Source organism: Eptatretus burgeri, chromosome 12 (genome assembly GCF_056783735.1).
Source record: "Eptatretus burgeri isolate ZD-2024b chromosome 12, Ebu_testis_v1, whole genome shotgun sequence".
In the NCBI taxonomy this organism is placed as follows: Eukaryota; Metazoa; Chordata; class Myxini; order Myxiniformes; family Myxinidae; genus Eptatretus; species Eptatretus burgeri.
Window position 1 is genome coordinate 46,955,061 of NC_140972.1, and position 24,626 is coordinate 46,979,686.

The 24,626-nt window shown below is 44.1% G+C and overlaps 1 protein-coding gene across 4 annotated transcripts in view; it reads right to left on the bottom strand.

Annotated features, from left to right (window-relative positions):
• Positions 1–24,626, bottom strand: part of QKI (QKI, KH domain containing RNA binding) — an 81,615-nt gene that overhangs the window by 44,343 nt on the left and 12,646 nt on the right. For all 4 annotated transcript variants that reach the window (XM_085850378.1, XM_085850377.1, XM_085850376.1 and 1 more), the window contains exon 3: positions 12,539–12,682. In XM_085850378.1, coding sequence (XP_085706504.1) covers positions 12,539–12,682 — 144 coding nt within the window. The remainder of the gene's footprint in view (positions 1–12,538; positions 12,683–24,626) is intronic.

Sequence of the window (24,626 nt, forward strand, 5' to 3'; positions counted from 1 at the left end):
CTTTCTGGCGTCTTTCCCTTATCTTTATGTAGGTCAACCTTGCTTTCTCCTTAAGTCGCTCCCGTCCTTCCCTGTTTTTCACTCCTTGCTCTTTCACGATCTCCGCATACCTCATCCTTGCTTTCTGTCTTAATTGTTCTTTTCTCTCCCTCCCAATTACTTTCACCTCGTCTCTTGTCTCCCGAATTATTTTCTCCTTACCTGCCTCCACCGCGGGCCCGACAGCCGTTGCACTCCCTCCCAGCTCGTTCGCTCCCACACGTGGAGTCGCCATTTTGAGCGCCGCTGCCATTGCCTTCATTCCCGCCTGCAGGCTTCGGCCCATGTTCTGCGTCGCACCCCGCAGTTCTTTCATTTCTTCCTTCATGTTTGTTTCCATTTCGTTCATTTGCTTGTTCATACTTTTTATTTCGTTTTTCATTTCATGCGCTTCTGCATTCATCTTTGCCAGCATGGCGAATAGCTGGGCCATGTCGGGTGCGCTTGGGTGAGCCGATTCGACAAGGATCGGGGGGTTTTGGCGGAGAGGGGGGAGGGGAGGTGTCATACACCGCGGCCGCCGCCGCACCTATTTCGGGCTCTGGGTTCAGTTGGGCGAGTTCGTGTTCCTGCACAACCAACATTTCCTGCACGGGGATTTCATCCTGGACCATGGATCCTACATTACTACACATATACATTTCTAATACCCCCGGCTCCCGCTCGCCTTGAGACACCATCTTATTTCTCATAAAGGGTTAATTTGAATCGCTCGTAATTTGGAGGGAATCGGGGGTCGCTCCTCTCACCCCTGGACCGATTCCCGTGAATTTATCTGGAGACAGGAGAGCCCATTGTCCCTTTCTCCGACACCAGTGTCGCGAGGAGGGGGATGAGTTTGTATCCCACTCCTGACACCAGTGTTGCGGATTCGCGCCCGCCGGCGTGCGAACGGCCACGTAACTCGAATCGCGGCACATCGCCCACCGGACGGACAATCCCGTCGTGACCCTCTCGGACTAACGCCGGGAACTAGTCACGGGTGGGCCTTTCGGCCTCACCACGATCGTGCCAATTGGCCCCCCGCGTGGGATAGGGTTGCTCGCCAAATTCGACCTACCTAAGTACCCACACGGAGGGTAGACCGGGCAATCGCACCTCGCCGCAGGTCGACTTCGGACACGGGCCACTTTAAGCGACCCGTTCCGTACTATCGGGATAACCGAGCGGTGTTATCGTCAACCTCAACGGTTCGATTAATTATCGGGCGTTTTAGCCCACGACCAACCCTTTACGTGAAGTAAGATGGAGATTCAATAAAAAAAGACGAAGCGAAACGGGAGAAACAGTTCAACATAAAGCACATTTATTCCGCGGCAAACGGAAAGCACACATATACAATTATACACCAAAAGCAAATGTAAAAGAAGAAACACCACAATAATGCACAAAAAGCAAATGTAAAAGAGAAACACAATGCAGATCTACTACCGACTACCGAGCACACGGCAACACTTATACAGTTTTACTTCACAGACGGCGCCGACAACACATATACTCAAAGCAAAAGAAAAAGGGACCACCCTCAACGATGAAGGGGGCAGACGGGCCTGGGGCCGAGACCGCATCGAGCCTACCCGTCTGGTGATGAGCCGCAAAATGGCGGTGGCGCCCCGACTCCGCGGGCCTCGCTGACAGTGTCTGGAATGGGGTGGGAACGGGCCCCCTTCTCACACTATCTCAGCGCGGGGGGGAAACAGGACGGGGTTGTTGATGCCCGGGGGAATGAGGATATCTCGCTGGCTCGGGCCCCGCGACGAGCGTCTCCACTGCGACCTTGGTCGCGTTACCGGCCTCCCCTCTCCGCAGCTCCCCGACTCTGACACGAGCGCCCTCTCGACTGCCTTCGCCGCCGCCACCTCTCCAACTCTCCACTCTTCTCAGCTCCGTCCAACTGCTTTCTCTGACTCTTCTCTTCTCAACTCTCCTTGACTGACTCAACTACTGCGCGAGCGAACGTGGCCCTTTATAGCCCCCGGGGCTTCGCTCCTTCACCTTCGACCCTTCACCTCTGGCTGGCTCCACATTGGACAGAGGAAAAGTGGGCGTGAATGATTTTTGATCCGCGAATCTGCATATAGCGATTATACTCCGACGCACCTGGAGACGGGGCCAAATCGCCCCACGCTCGCTGATAGGACGGAACAGAAGTGGGCGTGAATCGTTTTTGATCCGATTTCTTCGGAAAGGCTGGTGTTTTTGCACCCGCTGCTCGGTGCGCGCCCTGCACGAGTCCAGGATCGGTGCCCACAAGCGGCGCGGGAATGGCGGTGATGCGATGGTTGCGAGAGCGAGATGTGACGGCAAGGGTCGTGGCTGTTGTTGTGAAGCGGCGTTGCGGTTGGTGGTTGTTGTGTGATGGCTGTTGAGACGTGGTTGGTGGTGGTTGTGGTGGTAGTAATGGCGGCTGGTCCAAAATAAAGATAGTAAAAGAAAAACGGCTATCTACGAGGGTCGCAGCCCGAATGAATAACATTTATTCCCTCTAAACAACGGGTTTGGGCCTAACTACACATATACTTACAGAGATATCTCACCTACAGGACCTGAATGGTGGTTTGCGAATTTCGTCAACCACAACACTATATATATATATATATATATATATATATATATATATATATATATATATATATATATATATATATATATATATATATATATATATATATATATATATATATATATATATATATATATATATATATATATATGTATATATATATATATATATATATATATATATATATATATATATATATATATACATACATATGTTAACACTCATCAGTATGTAAAGTTTTTTGTGTAACTTGAAAACAAAAACACATAAGATAATGTGCATGTGTGTGATTAATTTGTTGAAAAAATTGAGGCCCTTTTCTATGAACTTTCCCTTAAGGCCCGGTCACACCTTGACGTTTTAGCCAGCGATGGCAACGTATTAAAATGTATGTAAAACACTGGCTTACGTTGAACTTTTGATGTTTTTTTTTAAAGATTCGGACGTATTCATAGCGACTTGGTCTTATGTATAACGCATTGGTAACGGACACAGAACGTTTCGTTGTGTTATAGATAACTTATACCAACGAATGCTGAACCTGTTGTCGGCCTACACAACCGATGCCCAACGATAGTCTAACTTCGGCATAGCGCGTTGAACGCATCGCCGACGATGTCGTGACGTAGCCTATTAAAAGGTTGACGCACAACGATTCGAATCATAACTGCCGTAGAAATGGAAGCGACAACATCGCGGTCACACCTTGGCGATCTTGCCAGCGTATGCCGACCTAAGAAAAATGTGTCTAAAACGTTTGGGCACGTCAAATACGGTATGAGTAAGTTTGGTATACGTGAGTACAACGCTAAAGTACGCTATCATACGTCGTAGTAAGTGGAGTACGTCAAGAAATTTTAAACATGTTCAAAATTTTACGACGTACTCGGCGTATGACACACGTTCCGCATGCGATGGGGATAAGTTTTATACACGATATGTGGACGCTTACACACGTCCACAAAGGCTACTTATAAGCTACTCATAAGTCGAAACACGTCGCGGTAATGTCTTTTTTACACGAAACTTATTTCTAACTTGTGTTTGACGTGCTTTGAACCAATTCTTTACGTAGTCCCAACACACATCGACGTATGTAGACGTATTCCAATGACGTCTTCCGGTCGACAAAAAAAAAATTAACGTGTTTCTCGCTTACAACTGCCATATAAAGACGTGTTCCCAGCGGTTTTGGGAATTGGTATATAAAAATGGTGTTCATAAAAGGGGAACCCAACAGTGTTTTTGAGTCCTTTTTGAGTCGATGTCCATGTCAGCAGTAACAGTATCAGTAACAGTATCAGTAACAGTATCAGTAACAGTATCAGTATCAGTATTAGTATTAGTATTAGTAGTAGTTTGTTCATGTTGGCAGTAGTAGGTGAGTGTGAGGGGGAGGGTGTTGGTTATGATGGATCGTCCTTGCGTTTAACGATTTAACGATTTAAATGATAAACTCAACGATTCAAATGGCTGCATCTCCACTATTGAAAGTAGACGCTTGCGCTCAACAATTGGATTTTTTTTACACTCAACGACTTTTAAACGGTACCACTCTGCTATTTTCATTGTTTACAATGAACGATTTAAATTGCTGTCATTCCCCTGTTTATTGACGCTGGGGTTTTGAAATTTGAAGCGTTTCTTCTGAACGTGTTAAAACGCTCAAACTCGACTATTTTAAATAGACGCTGCCGATGGACAATTGGAATCATAGCCAAGCTAGACATCGAAGTGTGAACATCCTCGTCATGCCCAAGAAAAGTTTGAAGAATGCTGCAAATAAGTGTCCTGGCCGTGGCCGTGGACGCTGACGCAAGGACGATCCATTATACCGACGTATTTCAGCCTATGAGTAACTTAAAAGTAACGTCTGTCGATGTGTGGCAACGATCGCGTAACGTGCCAACAACACGTTAATCATAGGTTAGAAATAAGTTTCGGGTACGCTAAACATTACCTCGGCGTGTCTCAACTTATGATTAACTTACAAGTAGCATGTGTTGACGTCTGTCAACGATCGCAGACTGTGCATACAACTTGTGGCCAGCTTAGCGGAACGTGTGAGTCATACGCCGGCATACGTTCTGAAATTTTAAGCATGAAAAAAAATGAGGACAACCAAAAAGTACAACGTTTAAAGCCAGAGTACAACGATGTATGGCAGTGTTTTTCAGTGTGCTCTCAATGTTATCAAAACTTACCCATAACGTATTCAACGTGTGCCAGCGTTTTAGAAAAAAAATTCAAAAATCGGCATACGTTTGCTAAAACGTCAAGGTGTGACCGGGCCTTTAGAAAGTCTCCAAAGCCGAATGGCTTAGGTGGCCACTCAGGTCCATTATAAACGGGGATTTACAGGTCACAAACAAAGGACAGTGGAGCTGCCGACGATGGTTTCACCCTTCCTTGCGCTCATCAGGATGGCGCACCACACAATAATTTATTTGTGCCCATAAATCGAATGCCGCAACATAATACAATACAACCCCGAACTTGGTGAACCACCAATACACAGATCGTGTCTCACAACAGCCAAAACTGCACAACCTGGGTGCAACACTCTCACTATGTCTCTCCAAAAGGACCGTTTAGAAACCCCCCTCCACCCCCACCCCCCATCTAATTTCTCAACAATCCTCTGGAAGAAGTCCTTTCATTCAAGCTTCTGGGTCTCACTATCTGCCATGATCTTTCCTGGGAAAGCCACATTTCCAACCTGGCCTCCAAAGCCAGTCGCCGACTGGGAATCCTCCGTCGTGCAAAGTCCTTCCTCGGCCCACCTGAGCTCCTGACCACATACAAAGCTTTTGTCCACAGCCTGATGGAGTACTGCTCTCCCCTCTGGACTGGTGCTCCTGCCTCCCACCTTTCTCGGCTTCACACTGTGGAAACCAAGGCTTTTAGGGTCATTGGTATCTTCCACAATGAGGCCGAGACTTCGGCCTCTCACTCTCTCACTGCAGGCAGGTCGGTGGTCTTTCTGTCTTCTACCGTCTCCTCTCCAGTCTCGCCCCCCCCCCACTCTGTTTGCGATATGTCCCCACCATATTTCCACAGGGCGCTCAAGGTCCGCCAACAACCCCCTTCTGGTAAAACTATTAAAATCACGAATCACTGCTCACCTTCACTCTTTTATTCCTCTTTTTCCCCACCTTTGGAAAAAACTCCCTCACTCTCTTCAATCCCATTCTTCCCTCCAGGCCTTAAAAAAAGCTATTCACCACCACCTCTTATCGTCCCCCATCCAAATCCTCGGTCTTTTCTACCCCCGTTAATCCACCCCAAACCCACCTCCTTCAAATTCTCTGCTTTCCTTCCTGAAAGTCCCTGTAATGTCCATCTTGTATTCCCCATGTTTCCCACCCCATCCCTCTCCCTTCCACAGATCTCCTAATGTCTTTGTTCCCCACTGTTTTGTCCTTCCCACTCCCGCCCCTCTTGTCTCATGCCCCCTTGCTGTGCGTTTTGTGTTAGCTCTCATACGAGCCTCGACAAGGTATACAAAAAAAAGTTTAAAAAAAACAATGGTCGTCTGCGATCAAACACATTGTCTCTGCCCTGCTGCACATTGAACAGGAGGTGATATTGTGGTTGCTAATGAAAATGAAACGAGAAAGCATATCAAAATGCAAAGCCCATCCGCATCCACTTTGTACTCAAATTAAACTTGCCGAAAACGACAGTTAAAAAAATTGTACATTTATTCCTCTGTCTCCATATTCTCATAATAAAGGTTTGTTTAAAATTTGATGACAAAAGCTCAAATGGTTTAAAAAAAAAGAAAAAAGGTTATGGCCTGGACACACACACACACACACACACACACACACACACACACACACACACACACACACACACACACACACACACACACACACACACACACACACACACACACACACACACACACACACACACACACACACACACACCTCCTGAAAAAGATGAACTGGAACAATTTTGGAAAGGAATTTATGAATATCGAAAAGAAAAAGGCGGAATGGATCTGAAACCTGGAAGAAAAGAAGCAACATCTCGAGGAAATGTCCCCAGTAATAACTGAGGCAGAAAAGACAAGACAACTTGCAAAGATGGCAAACTTCAAAAGCCTTGGTTCAGATGGGATCCCAAACTTCTGGCTAAAGCAATTTGATGCTCTCTACGTTCACTGTACTCGTGCATTCAAATAACTTATCCAAGGGGATTAGGTTATGGATTAATGGTGGTGTGTGTGTGTGTCTGTGTGTGTGTGTGTGTGTGTGTGTGTGTGTGTGTGTGTGTGTGTGTGTGTGTGTGTGTGTGTGTGTGTGTGTGTGTGTGTGTGTGTGTGTGTGTGTGTGTGTGTGTGTGTGTGTGTGTGTGTGTGTGTGTGTGTGTGTGTGTGTGGTCGTATGGCAGCTTCACTGCCAAGGTAGCTATAATTTCTTGAAGCGCAACTGTGTCACTGATGCAGTGCCCCTCTACCAGTACACACACTGGAACTGGTACTCATTTCGCCGACCTCGGAAGGATGACAGGCCGAGTCAACCCCCTGGTGTATTAATTCAGCGGCCGACGGGGCTTGAACTCAGGACCCGATGATCCCAAGCCGCCACCCAAACCACTGAGCCAACACCAGGCTTTTGATGAATGGTTCACAGAAGGTAACAACTTCCTCAACCCAAAATCTGAAGAAACCCAACTACATCACAAATACCAGCCAATTATAATCTATCTCCGAACAACATACAAACTTTTAACAGCAATCATCACAGAAAGATGTACTATCACCAAACACAACAATGAGGCCCAGAGACAAAACAGAAGGGATACAAGAGAGGATGTTATGGAACAACAGACAACTTACAACGAAACAAGGCCAACTGGAATGCTGCAATGCAAGAAGAACCAAATTGTCCACAGCTTGATGAGACTATAAAACAGCTTTTGACAGTGTCCCACATTCATGGATGATAAAGTGCATGCAAATCCATAAGACAAATCCCCAAATAAAAACCCATGCATCTATGGAATACCCCATGAATCCTGCAGCACTCTGAAGGAAGGATTGAAATACCAAGAGTGAAGATATGACAAGGGATCTTCCAAGGAGACAGCCTTTCCCCCTTCCTGTTTTGCCTGGCTCTGGATCCACTAAGTAACCTCATTATTGAGCAAGGACACGGATACACCCTAACAACCAATAAAAAGAACGTCCAAAGAAACAAGAAAGGGGACACATCTATTTTACATGATAATTTAAAACTCTTTGCACCGAACAACGAAAATTTGGTAGAACTGAAATTAGTGAAAAGGTATTCTGACGACATCCAAATGGAATTTGGCCAAGATAAGTTTGCAAAGTGTACAAGGTAGGCCAAGAAAAATGGACAACATAAAAATCGACCAAGATGCAACAATACAGGAGCTAGTCAACAAACGTATCTTACAAATTCCTTGGAGTAGAAGAGGGTCACCTCTTCGAACTCAGAATGAGGCTGATCCTGAAAACATACCTCTCCCAAAGGAACAAATTCAAAACCAAAAACTAACGAGTAGTATCAGTGTTCTAATCTTCTTGCACATGGCAGCTTGGCTGCTGGGTAGCTATCATTTTGTTGGGGCATGACTATGCCACTGATGCTGTGACCCAATACCAGTACACTGGTACTCATTTTGCTGACCTCAGAAGGGTGACAGGCTGAGTCAACCCAACCTGATGTTAATTCAGCAGCCAACAAACAGGGCTTGATCTCAGGACCCTAAGATCCCAAGCCAGTCACCTTAACCACAGAGCTAACACCAGACTTAGAGTTCCAATACAGCTGTGGAATGATAAACTAGCCACAAGCTGAAATCAAAACATAGGGGCAATACCCCAGGGTGCTCACCTGGTAGCGGCTGAATAAGATAATCAGGGAATAACTGGTAGGCATGGATGACCCACAAAATATTTAACGAGGAAGAAAGTAAATACCTCTGGATTTTTTTGTTAATGCCGTGAACAAACTTTGGTATATTAAGGTGTGATGAAGGTGGTGGTCAATTTTCATAGAAATTGTGTGTGTAGTTTCTGAGAAGAAAGAAAATACCTCTTTGAGGAGGCAACCCGCCCCCCCCCTTAGACCCCTTACACCCCAATTTTTTAATGGTGTGAACAATCTTTGGCACATCATGGGTGATGAAGGTTGTGGTCAAGTTTCATCGAAATTGTGTGTGTAGTTTCGGAGAAGAAAGCAAATACATATTTTGGGGAAGCAACACCCCCGTAGACCCTCTTTGGGCCCGATTTTTTTAATGCCATTAACAAACTTTGGTTCATACACAGTGATGAACGTTGTGGTAAAGTTTCATTAAAATCGCTTATGTAGTTTCAGAGAAGTTGTTGCAAGTATTTGTGGACAGATGGACGGATGGACAGACAGACGGACAGACGGACAGACGATACGCCATCCCATAAACTCCCCGACGTTCAACTATGTTCAAGGTGAGCTAAAAATCAATGCATCCCGAGAATGTACCTGCCGAGGAAAGAAGGAGATGGTGGCCTGATGGAACTCCATCAAGTGCACAGAGCAATGACTGTAGGATTACCAGGGTACATGAAAAGTTGAGCAGACTACCGAATGCAATTTGTACACAAGCATGAACACAAAAATCCAGAAAAGGTATGTCTCACTCACCTTGTAAAATAATTCCAAAAACAAATTTGAATAGAAGATGTCATGCACCAAATCTAAACAGCAACAAATACAGCCCCAACAATTGCAAAAAGACAAAAGAAAACTACAAGACAAAATACCTACAGATATATAGTGACAATGAGGAGAAAGACAAAAGAGCAGGAATTTTTTTTTTAAGAGTTGGACAGATTCCATCCATCTATTGTGACCACACTCTGTGCAGAGCATTGGTGCTGCCTAATCAGTCTCCTTGACTATTGGGAACAATCCTGGAAGGGTCACCACTCCGACACAGGATCCCAGCATGCTGACACTCATTTTGCCGACCTCGGAAGGATGACAGGCATAGTCAACCCCACCTGGTATTGATTCAACAGCCGATTGGGATTTGAACTCAGGATCCATAACTGTTTCGTTCCTCAGGTCGAGAGGTACCTAGCAGGAAAGAACCTTTTGTTCGAGGTACTCATGCTGCTTGGCAATGCTCCTGGCCACCCCACGAACCTGAACAGCACTCACCCGAACGTTGAGGTCATGTTCCTGCCGGTGAACACCACCTCTCTCATCCAGCCACTCGACCAGGGGGTAATATCAACTTTCAAGAATTATTACACCCGGTGCACCTTTCGCCGCATCCTGGACCCAGGGCTCACGGTCGGGCAATGTAGGAAAAATTTCAACATTGCCCACTGCATCGACGCCATAAAGGAGTCCTTGGATTAGGTGAAAGCAGCAACCATCAATGCGTGCTGGCACAACCTTTGGCCTCAGGTTGTGATGAATTTCACTGGCTTTCTTGACAATATAGCGGAGAGGCATGCCATTGTCAGGTTGGCATGGCAGGTCAGAGGGAAGGGCTTCGACAACATGCAGCCTGAGGAGTTGGAGGCCCTCATTGAGTCGCATGTCGAATTGCTCACTGAGGAGGAATTGGAGGCAATCACAAAGGCTTCCAAGGAGGAGGAAGCCGGCAATGGTGAGGAAGAGGTGCCGACCTTGAAACTCACGGTGAAGTTCATCGATGAAGTACTTTAAGGTATATGTTCCATTGCCGAGAGGGTTCAAGATGCCAAACTGGTGATGGAGCACTACCTGGGGTTCAAGAGAGCTTTGGACTATGTGTTGCTCCCACAAAGAGAGCTGCACAAGAGCTTGCAAAAATCTGCCAGGCAGCTGTCGATAACACAACTCTTCCAGCCTTGTCCCTCCACCTTGACACCATCAGCGTCCTCACTTGCCTCATCTGCCTCAGATGATATCTCATCAGCACTTTCATTTGGATCATCGCAAGATGAGCCATTCTATGGCTTTTGATTTTTCTTTTTCGTTCTCATCTTCATCATCATCATCATCATCTTCATCATTTTGCAAAGTTACGTGTGCTGTGAAACGGTCCATGATGTTGTTGTTTTTATCATTTTGCGGTATCATACAGTATGGTTAAGGGACTTTAAAATGCATTCTTCAATTAGTTTGAAACAATACCAGGTGTTGTCATTTTTTTTTATTTGTCAGCATCTTTAATAAAGCTGTAATGCATTCGTGGTCGAAAACATTTTAAACTTTAAAAACTTTCCCCTTTGAACCAGGAGCAACCACGGACCGATAACATTATCCCCCTTGTCTCCATTGTAACAATGACAAAACACTCGCAGATTTCCCCCCCCCCCCCCCGCACTCGCAGATTTTACTCCGGCACTTGCAGATTTTACCCCCAACATTAGTGCATTTTTCGTGGGTTGGGAAATCTCCAGAACCTATCCCTCCATTTTCCATTGAAACAATGCCCCCACATTCGTGGTTTAAACATTCGCGGGGTTTTCCCAGAACGTATCCCCCCTGCGAATGTCAGGGTCCTGCTGCTATACTAGTAAGGTGTGCTTACACATTGCGTAAGCATACGAACCGTGCTTCCCCATTGTCTTGGGTCACTCACCTGCATTTTTTTCATTTATTTTTCATTTATTTATATTTTCATTTACGGATGTTGTCCAACGATTCTGTGATTTTTTTCTGGTGTATTGGCTTTGATGTCTCTCGGCGTACTAAATAACCGTGCTTCGCCATTGCCTCAGGTCGCTCACCTGCATATTTTTAATTTCTTTTTTTCATTTACTTATATTTTCAGTTATGGATATCATCCGACGATTCTGTGATTTTTTTTTCCCAGTGTACCAGCTTCGATGTCCATCAGTCCACAAAATTTCAGCTTTCTACGTCACCTGGAAGGTACCAATCTTTAATATCAGTTAGTGAGTGAGTCAGTCAGTCAGTCAGTGAATCCATGGTTCGAAAGAGCTTTTAAGTTAGTGAGTGAGTGAGTCAGTCAGTCAGCGAATGAATCCATGGTTAGAAAGAGCTTTTATGTGCACTCGTCCATTTGTTGAGAACATGGTGAAGGATGATTCATCTGACCATGTCACATTTCTCCATTGCTTAATCATCTATTGCTTGTGCTCTTTTCACCAGTGAACTTGCAAATGTGCATTGCCAGTTGTGATGAGTAGTTTGTGCACTGCAACCCGGCTATGATATCCTGCTCAGTGGAGTTCTCGATGGACCATTTTTGATGAAACTAGCTGCTCATGCCCCAACTTGAAATTTACAGTCAATTGATCTGCAGTTGCTCGCCTATTTTGCCTTGCACTTCAAATTCATGAACAGATATCACGATCCTGGAGTACGAGCTTTCGCCTACTGTTGCCCTTTTCTGATGATGTCTTTCTTTTGGAATTCCATGCCGACATCACCTTAGACACAATTGCTCATGAAACATCAGCAAGTTGAGCTGTCAAACATGCCCCACAATCATCCCTCTTACAAAGGCACTGATGTCTCCTCTTGCAGCCATGTGAGCCATAATTATAGGTAACCAGTCCTGTGAGGCATTTTTATACATGACTCTAAGCATGCTGGGATGTTATTTGCTTAATCAACACATGTGTGGAAGACATTGCTTTCAATATTTTTGATGTCCCTCATTTACCCATGTGTTTTCATTTTTTGTCCACTACCTGTGTATTTGTGTATACAACACAGATTTGAGAGATCATGAAAATTAGCATGACACAAAACGTTGGTACAATAATATAAATCACTTACTGCATTTGATTAATCAAGTGTGGGAGAACAAGATTAAGAAGTAAAGAAAGAAATAATGATTCCGTGAAAAACACAGAAAGGACGGTAATTTCAAGGTAGTTTATCTGGAGAATTATCTAGTAGGTAGACTGTAAACAAGAAATCGAGTGTGGTAATGTGGGAGACTCACAGCTGGAACAAGAAGCTTTCGCACTTCACTGGTTGCAAGAGCAAGGCGCAAAGATGCGCGATTCTGCGTGTCCTCGACCGTCACGAGCACGTGCAGATCTTCATCCAAATGCTCCCAATTAGGCTTTCCTCGGTTTTGCTCTTCCTGGAGAAAGGCAGAATGGTGAGAAGAACAGATGGAGCGGAGTGTATTTTTTTATATTCATTCTGGATTTGATGAGGTTGCAATTAACCCTTCAGATATTCATTTGCATTTATATTGTGAATGTGTTTGTTTTCATCTCATGGCGTCTTCCGAAAGGAGTAGGCCAGTGTTTACCAATACCAGACCAAATTCCTTAACAGTATCTGCACGAGATGGGAATGCTGGGATGTTGTATTGTGCAGTCATGATGAGTTAAATGGTCTATATCTGAACCCAGATTCCCTTAAAAGTGATTGAATTGTATATAATCAAGAGGGATCATTTTTCGACAAATGTGATACATTGTTTAAATTAAATAACTGTAATTGTATGCATCAGTCCCAACGCACAAGAATTTGGTATGCCCAAAATTGATACATGGAGTTATCCCATTTCCTTTCCAGGTTGATGGGAACTGCCAAAGCAGCTTTTTAGACAACGAAATGCACTGGGTAGGTTACCATTGCATTTACAGTATTCTGGACAGGCATGTGGACGTCGTGAAAAATTGCTTCCTCTTTGCACAAGAGGATCTTTAATGTTCACCAGAAACCAATGTTAATCGACAGGTTTCCAGCTTAAAGTTGTGACCAACAGGTAACAAACACAATGATCCAATGGCCTGCATGCGAAACACCATGATGACTGTTTATAGTTGGATCCTGATGAGACAACTTAAAGGTGAATGCACCACCTCGAGTTTATCTTGCTAACACTCAACATACATCAAAATAATTTATTAATTAACGTAAGTGCCATATACTACATGACCTACACTTTATGAATCAGTTCGCATAAGCAACCAATTTATCATTTTGGTGAGTTCTGTCCGACCACGCAGTTTATGCTGCTGAAATCTCACCCGATTGTTGATGACAGCTCATATCTCTTTTCTACAATTCACTTCTGCTATTCCCTTCCAAATATTCTGCTTCAATAGGATGTTGCCCAAGTGAAAATGAGACTGCCACATAGAATGTGAATAATGTGAATGTGAATAGAACATAGAACATAGAATGTGAATAATTACTATCTCATTAGTACATCTGTCCGACTGTTGAGTTCCAACAAACATTTTTACAAATGCAACCAAAAAGTAGTGCTATTAAGGTTTTGTGGATAGTGCTATTAAGGGTTTAATAGTCGGAGCATAAATACGTATATTGGAAACATGGTAAGTGTGATTGAGTGGTCACCTCAGTTGATTAGATTAGATATACCTCCAGGAAGCTTGAATATGTGGGGCATTCAAAAAGTTATACAAACGAGATACAATAGTCCCAGCTCGGTCAACATTTTTTTTCAAATTTGTGAGTATAAATATGAAGAAAACATTTTATATATTGTTACGGCTGTGGAAATTCGCATTACACCATAAAGGACCCCCAGGTGAGATATCTTCATAGGTACATGTGTAGTTAGCCCAAACCCGTTGTATAGAGGGAATTTATGTGATTCATCCGGGCTGCGACGCTTTGAGTCAGTCGTTTTTCTTTTTCTATCTTTTATTTCAAACACACAACATTTCAACAACCACGCCATCACCACCACAGCGCCAACCACACCAAACCACGCCACCTCAACAGCCACCGCGTTCTGACTCGGCACACGGTTGCCAGAGGCCTGGCCTTCGATGAGGGAAAGCAGGCGGCCCCCGTTCCCCCCCTCCCCCGAACGAATGGCGCCGCCGCGGTGGATTTCACCCTGCGAGGGAAGAGAAAGAATGTCACGGCGGTGCGAGCATCGCCGATTGGGCGGAAGACCCCTCCTTCCGGAAGTTTCCAGTATGTTCTGGAAGGAGGGGCGGGAGTTGAGAGGGGGCGGGGCTTTGTGAAAAAGGGGGCAGAACGCGAGTGCAAGACGCGGGACTTGCTGAAGAAAAAGGGGCGGAACGAAAACGCGAATTTCAGTGAAGTTGAGTTTTAGGCCGAACGCGAACGCGAGCGAGTGAAGAGAGCTCGGCGGAAAAGGCTGAACACGAGCACGGAGAGCTGAGTGGAGTTCCTGAGGAGAAGCGCAAGCGGACGCGGAGGCTCGCGGACTCGACTTCGCTCGCCGGACCGTGCTGGTTGGGTCGCTCTGCACCGAGGGCGCCTTGAGGGGATCGGCAGTGCTGGCGGAGCCGGATCATGGTGGACATCAGCTCGGGGAGCTCCCTACGGTCACGCTCTTTCAATCATTTCTTTTGGGTTTTTGTATGAATGGTGTGGAGCCGTGTCCTGTAAAGTAGAATAGTGTAAGTGACTGTGCTGTGAATAATTGCTTATTTGGTTTTAACTCTTTCCCTGCTTTCTTTTGCTGTATATACGTGCTTCCGTGTGTCGCGTATTAAATGTGCTTGTCCAATTGTTCCCCCGTTTCGCTTCGTCCTTTCCTCCATTGAAAGTTCCATCTTGCATCACGTAAGGGATTGATAGTGGGTTTAAAACACCCGGTAAATAATCTGAACCGTCGAGGTCGACGATAACTCTGCTCGGTTGTCCCTGCAGCACGGAACGAGCTGCTTAAGCGGTTCGTGTCTGAGAAGTCGACCTGCGGCGTGGTACAACTCCTCGGTACGCTACCCGCGCGGGTACTAAGGTATATCGACATTCAGCGATTCACCCTATTTCGCGCGGGTAGAATGCGGACTGGGTTGTGGTGAGGTGAAACCCCCACCCGTGACTGACTCCTGGCGGTAGTTCCAAGAGCGTCACAACTGAATTGTCCATTCTGGTGGGCGATGCGGTCGCCATTTGAGTCAAGCGGCCGATCGCACGCCGGACGGGCCAGAATTCGCAACAATATATAAAAAAAAAATTATTTTAATTCAGATGTGTCTTTTAAAGAGTAATTATGAGGGTTTCTAAAGGGTAATTCTAAAGGGTTAAAAAGGGCAATTCTAAAGGATTCTATAGGGTTCTAAAGGGTGATTGTAGAAGGTTATAAAGGGTAATTCTAAAGGGTTCTAATGGGTTCTTCTAAACGGTTCTAATGGGTACTTCTAAGGGGTTTTAAAGGGTAATTCTAAAGGGTTCTAAAGGGTAATTCTAAAGGGTTCGAAAGGGTTATTCTAAAGAGTTCCAAAGGGTTCCAAAGGCTAATTCTGATGGGTTCTAAAGGGTAATTCTAAGGGGTTCTAAAGGGTAATCCTGATGGGTTATAAAGGGTAATTCTAAAGTGTTCGAAAGGGTAATTCTAAAGGGTTTTAAAAGGTAATTCTAAAGGGTTCTAAAGGGTACTTCTAAAGGGTTATAAAGGGTAATCATAAAGGGTTCTAAAGGCTGATTCTAAAGGGTTCTAAAGGCTAATTCTGATGGGTTCTAAAGGCTAATTTTAAGGGGTTCTAAAGGGTAATCCTGATGGGTTATAAAGGGTAATTCTAAAGTGTTCGAAAGGGTAATGCTAAAGGGTTCTAAAGGGTAATGCTAAAGGGTAATTCTAAAGGGTTATAAAGGGTAATTCTAAGGCATTCCAAAGAGTAATTCTAAAGGGTTATAAACGGTAATTCTAAAGGGTTCTAAAGGGTACTTCTAAAGGGTTATAAAGGGTAATCATAAAGGGTAATTCTAAAGGGTAATTTTAATGGGTTTTGTTCGTTTATAGAGTTTGCCCATTTCATATTAAAAAATGCCAAACTTAGCCACTTCCTTCAGACACGGGTGTGATTTTTTTTAGATTACCTGGTATATCCTGGACTATTGTATCTCCTTCATAAAAAAATTTCACATCCTCATCTTTCTTCCAAATTCGGTCATTTTGTACATGCATGGTTATTTTGTACTTTTGTACTTCACAGTGATGCTCCAGCATATATGCATTCTACAGCTAATTTTATTGGTCTTTTGCGGAGCTATTGTTAGAATCATTGAGATCAGCTTTTCTAATAACATTATTTCAATACGACAAGTATGCACTCTGGTTGAATAAAATATCAAGAAGAAAGAGAAGATGTGCTCACAACATCTAAAACTGAAACAAGGTTATAAAATGGAAAATGAAATTGGAAATAACGAAGTACAAATGCAGAGGAAAGGGGAAGGAAACAAAGGATAGTGGTATTACAAGAGATTTTAAAGTAATCTACTTATGGCAATGGCCAGTGTTTGTTAAGCTTGGAACAATCACTGGTTTGAACGTTCTAGTTAAACCCGCATCTGAAAGTGTTTAGCTGCAAAATGTGAAATGTAAAGAAAGTTGTTGATTTACAGGCAAAAAGGAGGAATTAAAGATGTTTTAATCCTGTCGTAAGTTCAATGACTGAGGATTAAAAAAAATTAATACAAGAACGAGGGTAATGAAAGAGTGAGGTGATAAAGGATAAAGGGCAACTGACTCACAATGGGACAATGTGATCATCGATAGACACAATAAGCAAAGAAATAAATGAACAGGAAAGAGGAAGAGAGAAGAGGGGAGGAAAAACGAACCTGCAAGCAGGAGGGTTAAATTAAGGTAGGGTTAATGGGGGGAGGTGAAAAGGTCATGGGGAAGGATGGGGGCTGGGGGGGGGACATGAGATTGTGGTGAATTACCTGTTTGAAGCCCTGGAGGGAAGAGTGGAATTGATCCACCAATGGGAGGCATTTCCACAAATAAACGAAAAGAGGAACATGCCTGTATTTGAGATTTTTGATTGAAAGAAGTGGATTCATTCCATTTTATTATGACAAGGTCAAATACATGTAAATGTCATTTATTAAAGAAATGAATGAAAAGAGATCTCCTGCAGTGTTGCTAAGTGCAAGTGTCATTTGTGCAATTAAACGTCCCATTTGTGAAGTAATGGAATAAATGAAATATCATTATAAGAGCCACAAGCAAGATACAAAAATGTTTATTGAAAGGATTCGTAGAACATCCTCCTTTAGGAAGATTGTTTTGACATAGTAAGCCTTGGTTTGTGGGAAGAATGAGGTGACAGAGGAAATATGTTGACAGCAGGGCAGTGGGGCAGCACGTGAATGCAACAAAGGAATGAATGAACAGGAGAAGAAAAAAAGAGGAAGTCAACATATTAACCTGTAAGTAGAAGTAAAGCAGAGAGTTATGGCAGATGCAAATGATGTAGAGAGCGTTTGATTCCACAGCATTCAAGAAAGACAGATGTTTTGTTGGGGGACCAGTTCACTGGGAAGTGTGGTACTTCATTGAGCAATGAGAGCCATGGACAAAGGCCTTGCTGGGTGTGAGTAGTTCTGATTTTTCATGGAATGACTTGCAATGTAAAAATGTAGAATGCCCAACATCAATATACAGCCGGCTTTAGAGGTCAGTCCAAGGGAGGTTGCCAACCGTGAGGCCTAAGAGGTCAAGAGACTGAGACAACAACCTCGTGTTGTTTTTGTTTAACGATCATTCAAGAGCATTAGAATGAGACTGTCAGATTTATCAGGGTTTTCTTATACAAGGGCTAAGGGTCTTAATAGAGCTGCCACACACACACACACACACACACACACACACACACACACACACACACACACACACACACACACACACACACACACACACACACACACACACACACACACACACACACACACACACGGACATATAGACGAGACAAACATTTAAGTATTAACACAGCCACTGATCATGGGGGAAGTGCCACCACTTGCCGGGACACTCTGGGTACCAACGACATCACAACAATGGCGCTGCTTTTCTCACCGCACTCAGCAGGACATTTCCTCAGGAGGAATTTCCTCCTCCCCATGGATGCCAACCGATGAGGATTGTCTGTGCTCTATCCTTTTAAATGCTGAGCATCAAGCAAGGAAGCAGTTGAGAGCTAGGCACTGACAGTGTGAGTGGAGGAAGTCAGCAAGCCAGGAAAAAGGTGACCTTGTATTCCACAGGCAGAACACTTGGCAAGCAAAGCATGACGTCAGACTGTGTAGAATTCCCAGAGATATGTGCAGAGACACATCCCTGAGCGGTTGTAGTTTCCTTGTGAACTTATAAACCATATGAACCTTTCCCTAACCCTCCTCTGCTTTCAATCCCATGAACAAAATGGATGAGTAAGCTCGAGACATATACTTTGCAGTATGAACAGCTATTTCTTAAATAAAGTCTGTCTCCGGTGAGATGAATGAAACCAATATTCATCACGAAATGCACGTTTTGACATTTAGTTGAGCCCCATATTTGTTGTCGCCAAATTTCATTCATAATTTATTCATTTCCCATTATATGCTAAGTATAACAGCCTAAGTAGTCGGCTGTCCACAGAAATAGAGGTCACAGATAAAATCAAGTTTGATGAAACAGCTTCTGTTGATAAAACAGTTATAATGTGTGATGACTGTTTAGTATCAGTTTGTATCTTTTATTATCCAGTTGGTGCTATGTTGGTATAAACTGCACCATGAATCTTTGTCATTGAATAGAAAAAGCCGGGTGTTGGCTTTGTGGTTAGGTTGCTGGGCTTGGGATCCAAGGATCCTGAGTTTGAGACCCGTTTTCTGCTGAATTAACACCAGGTGGGGTTGACTCCGCCTGTCATCCTTCTGAGGTCGGCGAAATGAACACCAGTGGCATAGCTGCTTCTCTAACCAATGATGCAACCAACAGCCTCAAGGCTACACACGAGAGTGAGTGTGTATTGAATAGAAAAATAAACAATTATTGATGGTTAAAAATAGGTCATTGTTACTCTAACTAGTAATATTGCCCGGGCGGAGAACCACCAAACAGTGTCAAACCGAGAAATAATTTCACACAAAGCAAACTAAGTTGCATTCGACTCTGGAATATGTCCAGAACAACACAGTAAAGGTCCCAAAGAATCCACTTTGGGGAAATTTTCGTAATCGTGGGGTGAAGTTTTGACTTTCGTGGTCATTTTGGGCTCTTGAAAAATAAGGGGCATGGGTAGTAAAACGTTGATTTCTAGCCTCACATATGAGATGGGATGATGAAACTTGGTCAATGTGTGCCTGAATACGTATATGTCTACGGTAGTGATGTCTGTTTTGCACCCACTGCAGATTAGGTTTATGGCATTCAAGATAGCCGCCAAAAACGTGGGAAATTCGACATTCGAGATATTGGTGTGAAGTTGGCTCAAGGAAAGACGTCAAAGCAATGCATTCAGCTGAAGAAAGCATCCAGAATAACATACAAAATTTTCAAAACCATCAACCCTGACAAAATATTTCACATTGCATTGAATGCCAGACGTGGGTCATTCCAGGCACAAAGACAATAAGGAGTAGATTTGGTAAGATTCGAGTATCGTACCCCATATTAGGGAAACATGAAGAAAACTTCACAGAGATACTTCATAATACATTTTTTTTTAGAGGTTCACATGCTTGCTTCCCCCACCTATGTTGATTGATGGTTAACTTTCGAGGTCTCCTGGAACGAACGGAGAAGGGACATTGGTGACTCTTTCTATAGTTGTGAAAAAAAAGATCCTGAAACTATTTGGGACACTGCTCACTTTTCCACGATGAGATTTGAGTGATAATTCAATCAGACTGTCATCCTCTTCTTCCAAAGTCACATCCTTGCAGTTGTTGCACGACATCCCACGGCACCTGACAAATGCAATAACACACTTCAGCCCATTCTTGCGACATGAGCAAAGATTTGTGCCGCATGGATTCTTTCCAGGTGTTTTGCACTTACAACGGATGAACATGAGAACATCATGTGGCACAGCCTCTAGATCAGTCATGACTGGAATGCATGGACATCCATCTTCAAACTTCCAACCCCATTCAAGTCTTCGAACAACTTGAACGTGGATGCATAGGCTGTGGAAGTACCCGGCCTGCTCAGTTGGTGGCAGTTTCTGAGGTTCCAGACAATTGCCCCCAGCCATCATTGCCATATACCGAGCATGTCACAAAGTCGTGATGGAGTTAGTTTCATGGCCTCCATAGAGGTGGCAGAAGAGATGAATTCCCACATCCCCAACTTCCATCACAGTCTTATCCTTGCAGCTGATGATTTTTGCCAATGCTCTAACTCCATCATTAAACCCTTCACTGATTTGAGCACATGCGTCTTTCCATGACCGAACGTTCCCGATGTAGTATCATAGCCACCCCAAGCATGAATGAAAAGGATATTCAGTCTCAGGTTGCTGCCCATCTTCTCCACTGCCAGTCTGATATTGTAGACAGACGTCTCTCCTCTCCTTTGAGACTGTTTTTCCTTCCTCAAGTAAATATCAGTCATGTCTTTTGGCCAGTGGTGCAGAAGTAAGACAAACACCTCTGTGTCATCTGCTACTACCATGACAGACTGACCATTTCCAGCAAACTTGACACAATATGGCACATCGAGCATGGTTGAAACTGGCTGTTGACACAATTTGAACGGCATCATCTCCATCACTGATGCTCACACAGTGACCTTGACATTGTAGGAACATGCCTAATTGAGAGATAAAGGCTGACTCGTTTCTTTCATTGGAGAAAAATGCATCCTGGTCTAAATGTATCATTCCAGTACCACCGATTGTGACTTCAGCAGACATTTTAACAGTTCAGCATTTGTGTTCATGGTCTTTTATTGAGGGCTGGCCACACCCATCAAATATAATGTCATCACACCATTTTAAAGCCTTTTTCCCTGAGCAGGGGCCAGCTTTTTTGCGGACTCCAATCATGCTACCCTTTATATGGCAATGTTTTTATGGCCGGATGCCCTTCCTAACGCTAACCCTTTGGTCGCCTTCGACATGCAGCGATAATTACCAGTATACTGATGCTCATTTTGCCGACCTTGGAAGGATGACAGGCTGAGTCAACCCCCCTGATATTAATTCAGTGGACAGCGGGGCTCGAACTCAGGACCCCGAGGATCCCAAGCCCCCACTCCAACAACTAAGCCAACACCAGGCTGTTCCATCAAATACAATGTGACAGTCCATATTTGGTATTTATATATGAACAGTCTGTTCAAATATTACCAAGTAGTGAGAGTTCTTGTTCTAGTGATTATGATGCAGTACAACATCTTTTGCGAATGCAACGGGTCCACATTCAGATTTACCAGTTCACTCTGCAGTTCAGATGCCAAGTCTGCCTTTTTCGACTTTCTCATCAATCCATCCTTGAACAAAGCAGTAGGTATCGCCGTCATCTCATATTCGAAGTAAGAGGCAATGTCCTCATCCTCCTGGTGAGCAATAACGGTACATCTCGTGAACAACACTGCCAGATTGATGTGAACGGTGGTCTTCTCGGCTGTAATTCCTGGCTGTAGATCCTGCAGGGTGTGGATCTGATATTTGTGCTTTACTGAGGCATCAGTGAAGAAGCAGTCATCCAGTTTATGTTGACTCTTCAAGCCCACTTCCTCTACTCTATCACAGTTAATGCCATCATCACAACCTGTGTTAATTCCAATTGTCACCAAGCAAAGACTGGTAACATTTGATTCAAACAGATTATGGTCATTGAACCATTCAATAAGCTTGACAGTCTTTTGAATTGCGTTCTTTATGGGATTGACCCAGCTCAGCATGCTGTTCACTATGCATGGTGCTATGATGTAACTGAGTGACCCAGGACATGGCCTTGTGGACGGAAGTGCACTTGTGCATACTGTAGGAAGTGTACTTGTGCATACTGTGCATACTGACTGTTGGCAGACGCTTTCAGTCACTCCCCCCCCCCCCGTCCTCTTGTTAGGCCACCACAACTTTTCAGGTAGCGCATCATCACTTGCTCAGTTACAAGATCAGTCCATAAGCCTTCCCAAAACGGAGTCATTCTCCTCTTGACGTGACAGCCTTGCATGGACTTCTCAAACAGCCATGGATGAGTCTCTGGGAGTTGGAGCATAACTTGAAGATACAGCCTCGCAAACTTGGCAAAGTTGGAATGGCCAGTCGCGGCAAACAAATAATGCAGTTTGCTATCAGCTGTGAGGTGCCCGTCCCAGTTTCCAATACGTTCAGCATAACATAGTCCAAGTACTGGAACCAGAGCTTTGCGTTCCGTGATTGCTTCATCAATATCGTTTTCATCTCCAGAAGGCAGCGATTGAGAACAGCCAACTCTCAGGTATTGACTAACTCATGATCTATTATCCGCTGATCCAAGACATCACTGAGAAGTTCTCTCATCTTCTCCAACTGAGCTGTATCAAGTCTACCACCAGACAAAGTCTTGTCTGTCGCCGTTTTTGATTATTTTCTAGGCTTACCTTATTGAAAGGCTTACTTGTGTCAGACAATGAATCCATTCTTTGCTCACCGGGATCGCTATATTCAAACACTTTCAACATGCAGCGTGGGTATCGTGTCCCAGGGTAACACGTTACACACCAGGTTCGTCATCAATGCTGCCTCCATCAGGATGTGTCCTCGAATTGCTCATGCAATCGCTTTGCCAGTCGGCATGTGAGATACAGTATTGAAGCCATATACCTGACCAAGTGTCTCTTCAATCCCATATCCTTTCTTGATGTAACCAATGCTGTCAAGAGCGCTCATCAACAGATAGATTCCTCCAAGTCGGCACACTACTTTCGTCATACCTTTGGCGGTGATAATTTCCATGGTTGATCGTGGCTGATCAAAAGTGACGTATGCAGGTGGCAAGTTCATATGTTCTGCTTGATCTTGAATGTACAGCATTGTCGACTAAATGCACGTATCATCAGTAGGACTTATGTCAATGATGGGCATGAGTAAAATACCAGTCTTCTCCACTGGTTTCTCCGATCAGGACACATGCTGCATAAAACCCGATCAGTTTGGAGTTGGTTGGTTCGAAGAGCCGAGCAGTTGCGCAGATTGCCAAAGTACATTGGTGTAATATGGCCTTCGATAAGTGACATGAGATAGGTACACGGACAAGATCGGAGCAAACTTGATTTGGGATAAGGCAGGAGAAGAAGAGCAATCATATCAAACAATTTGAATTCCTTATAAGCTACCAGTTCATCAACTTTTACTCTGGCTCTCCGTCACACTCTTTCATCACGTCAGAGGTCTCCGGCAGAAGACGTGCGATGATACCCATTCTGTGAAACATCCTGGATCCGTCCAAGGTTCGTACATTGTGATCGACATTATCTGCCACCCATTGTGTGAATGCTGGAAGTGGAGGTGGGTAAACTGTAGACATGGTCCCATATTGCAAGACTGACTGCTTATGGAGAACTACTTCATTGTATGAAACAGAATATCCCAGGTGAAACAGTTCGTTCATCAAAATTCGCGATCCGAAAACATGATCCATATCAACGCCAACACCCAACAAAATTGGAGATAACATCGATTTAGGTCGCACTGCATTTAGAAGTGCATGACCAATGCTGTTTTGTTTGACGTCACAGAGTGTGAGCTTTTCTTTGAAGAGCCTGAGGATTGGTGTCAGAAATTTGCACCCCTTTTCCAAATCGCAAGTTTCCTCGATAGTAGGATACTGGTCCTTTGTGTAGTCTGTTGCCCGGATCTCCTGTCGTAGGATTCTTGCGGCAGCCGTGATGATTCTCTCTGTTTCTTGATCAGTGTCACCAGTCTCCACTCTGCCATCCCTCCTTTATGATATAAGCATCCATATTTAGATAACATACAAGTTCCGTTGTTCCAACTTTCGTTACAAGTTCAAGTTGAAGTATACTCCAAGTTGATGGAGTATACTTATGCATTCCCAGCCATATTAGACATATATGAGCAGGAAGCTCAGACAAGCTGTAGAGCTCTGCTTCACTTTCATTCTCAAGTCAGTTTCAGAGGAAACTCAAACCAAGTAAGATTTCCATCGGGTTAACAGAGTTCATCTCGTATCTGAACTCAAAATAATAGGCGCGGTGGTATCGGGCTTCTGATGCGCCAAGGTCTATGCAGCCATTAATTATCCTTTCGACTTCAGGTGCCCAACCATCACCTCTCACGGGGCAATAGGACTTTATCGTGTGATGGAATGGAAGAGTGAGGACTTCTGAATCT